We start from the raw sequence: 2795 nt of genomic DNA, 5'->3' as shown, positions 1-2795 counted from the left end.
GTTCTCTCGGTCACATAACTTGTCGACGTTTCATTAACGCGGCACCACAATCTTTGACCCCCTTATCAAAATGCAGTGTTTTGTTCAACTCGTGGATCACATGTTCGGATCAGCCGAAGCGCACGAGTGTTGAACCTCTCATTGTACTGTAGAGCCTTGGGGAAGCTCTCGTTACCCCGAATGTAGCGCCACAGGGGCATGTCCACGCCTCACTTGAGCGGCTGTGGAACGATGCCCACGACGTTGCGGCGTTCCGACGTTTCCTGCCATCGGTCGCCGCATTAACTGTCGAGTCTCCAATGAGCGTTTCAGCCAGGCTACCACTTGTAGGCCTAGAAACAAACCTTGGTCTCCAATACTCTCCGATAATATGCTTAGGAGGCAAAGCAGGCACCAAAGGTGAGTAGGGACAGAAATACTCAGAAGTACTAGACGTTCACAAATACTAGTCCAGGACTAGTAGTCCTCAAATACATCACAGAACGGCTGTGATAGTCAGCCTACCCGTTGTCAACGCTTGACATAGATGAGAAAAGCGCGTGAGTACACATGCACATGCGTGTGGTGAGGGAACAGGGATCCCGCTATAACTCTGGTGCATTGAGTATCGTCATCAAAAAAAATCCCGACAGTCGAAGGGACCCAACTCGAGAGTGTTGAGTTAAAGAAACGTGGCGTCACTCAACGAAAGCTACACTTCTAGTTGTACCCGAGGTTGCCAATCAGCCAATGTTGCCGCTAGTATCAGGCTAGTAGTCTCACTGTCTGATCTGTGAATCGATAATCAGGGACTCAATGGCACATAAATGAATCAAATAGCATGAGAATGGGCCACAGGTTCCATGTGGGTAGTTTGAGTGGAGCGCATGCTGCGAATTTGGTCCGTGACGAAGTGCGATAAATGAGACCCAATGATGCCACTTGTTGCATACCGATGTGGTCACGGCACACATCACTCGGGTCGGGTAGGTGTGGTTGAAGCATACCATGCCAGTGATGCATCGTTGCTACGCGTCCAACCAGGTGCTTGTTAGGGTAACGGGACTCTCACACACGTTTCCTGCACGTGTGTGCGTCGCACTGAGTGACGCACACTGTGCGTATTCAGATTTCGTGCTCTACGCGATAAACCTCGATTCTGAACACTCTGCGGTTGCAGAGGTGATTTCACTGAGCAATGCTTCGCTGAGGTCTCAGGTATACATGATACGCCGCTTGGTTAGGTGGTCTATAAGGACCTGCCTGAACGGCAACATTAGCTGTGACACCACTGCAGTAGTGACGTCACTGCCGCGGTAACGTGACCGCAGTAGTGACGCGGCGTCACTGACGCCCCTCTGCCTGCTGTGATCCTCGGGAGCGTGCACTTCAGGTTTTAATGGTGGCTCGTTTCCTCTCCCGGAACACTCCGGTGATCGTCTTGCTGAGCCGTGGTACCCTGGCACTCTCGACTCCTTTCTGACGTCCGTGCGTAAATCATATCGACAAGCGTTTGCCCGCCACACTCGACCCATTCTTCGCGTCCAATTTCGAGATCCGCGTGTAAGAAGGCTGTAGAAATCGTGTATTGTCAGTGTTATTGTATCCATCGATGTCCCTGATGAAGCTGTGCGCCTATATTCTCGGATGCGTGACCGTCGGACAACTGACTGAAGCTATGGTTCTCCAAGAGGGAAAAGCCCCAGGGTGAGTCTGTTCCCCCATGATTAAGATGAGCGAGTGGGTTCCTTGATTTCAATATTGCTCACGTTCTTACCGACTCGCTGAACAGCTTTGTATGCAGATACCCATCGAACCAGCTATACGGTCCCGTGTCTCCCAATAACGATTGCCCAACGGTGGACGGCATTAAGCAGTACCCCGCTAAATATTACAAGGTGAGACAAGTCTGATCAGTGACCGGAGACTGAAGTGAGATAGCTTATCGGGCCGCTGATGGCCTCTTTCAGAATAATCATTACACTGTATGCATGCCGATAACCTCCGAAGGGATGGCCTGTCCGCCCACTCCGGTCAAAACCCCTGCTGTGCATGATGGGTCTGAACCAGTGTGTTTCATTCCATGTGGAATAGTAGGTCAATTTGTCGACCCTTCTCTTGCCTGGTAACTTGCCTAGGGGCATAGTATCCAGTCGCATCATGAATATGCTATTGTCACCCATACTTCTGCGTCTGTACAAGTCCTTGCTAATCATTCCTCAGTTCCTCATTACTTTTACTGTTCTCACTAGGCTCAAGGTTGATGCACCTGAGATATTCATTTGCTTTCAGGATGAGGACTGCCAAGAAGCAGCTAAGTGCTTGAATACCGGCTCGCACAAGCTGTGTGCATTCTCTGTGCCCTAGTTCACGATTTTGCTGGCATCTACTTAGTAGATGGTATCACTCTGCTTTCGCACGGTGGTGGACGTTCACAATAATGTGCGTCCGGGTAAATCTTCGCTTTCAAAGAAGTTTCGTCAACTGAGGCTGTTGTAGTTTCAGTTGTTGGGCTCAATAACAGATAGTTGACGAACATCACAGCCGTTGGATGAATGTGTAATAATGAAGAGCCGACAGAATCATCTGAACCTCACACTACAGCTATGTGTTATTTGTCCACTTAGGCTAAAATGTATGTATAGTGCCCGAAGCGCGTGGATCGTATTGTTGGCTCGATGATGCCGCATCATTAGATACCGTATCATTGTGTAAGAGTCTTTCTTAGTCTTTCAAACCACAATGTAAGTCACACCGCCCAACGCCCAACACCCGACCGAGCCATAATAGCAGAATCACCTTCACCTATGCAGTGC

The 2795-nt window shown here is 49.6% G+C and overlaps 1 protein-coding gene across 1 annotated transcript; it reads left to right on the top strand.

Moving 5' to 3' along the window:
* Positions 1 to 1591: 1591 nt before the first annotated feature.
* On the top strand, positions 1592 to 1877 carry Pmar_PMAR015891 (hypothetical protein; the record flags this gene model as incomplete). The annotated part of the gene is made up of 2 exons (XM_002788430.1): positions 1592 to 1686; positions 1784 to 1877. Coding segments are annotated over 2 exons (189 nt in total), but the record flags the coding sequence as incomplete, so codon positions are not given.
* Positions 1878 to 2795: the final 918 nt, after the last annotated feature.

Source organism: Perkinsus marinus (genome assembly GCF_000006405.1).
Source record: "Perkinsus marinus ATCC 50983 genomic scaffold scf_1104296928052, whole genome shotgun sequence".
Taxonomy (NCBI): domain Eukaryota; phylum Perkinsozoa; order Perkinsida; family Perkinsidae; genus Perkinsus; species Perkinsus marinus.
This window is presented reverse-complemented; position numbering and strand designations above follow the sequence as displayed.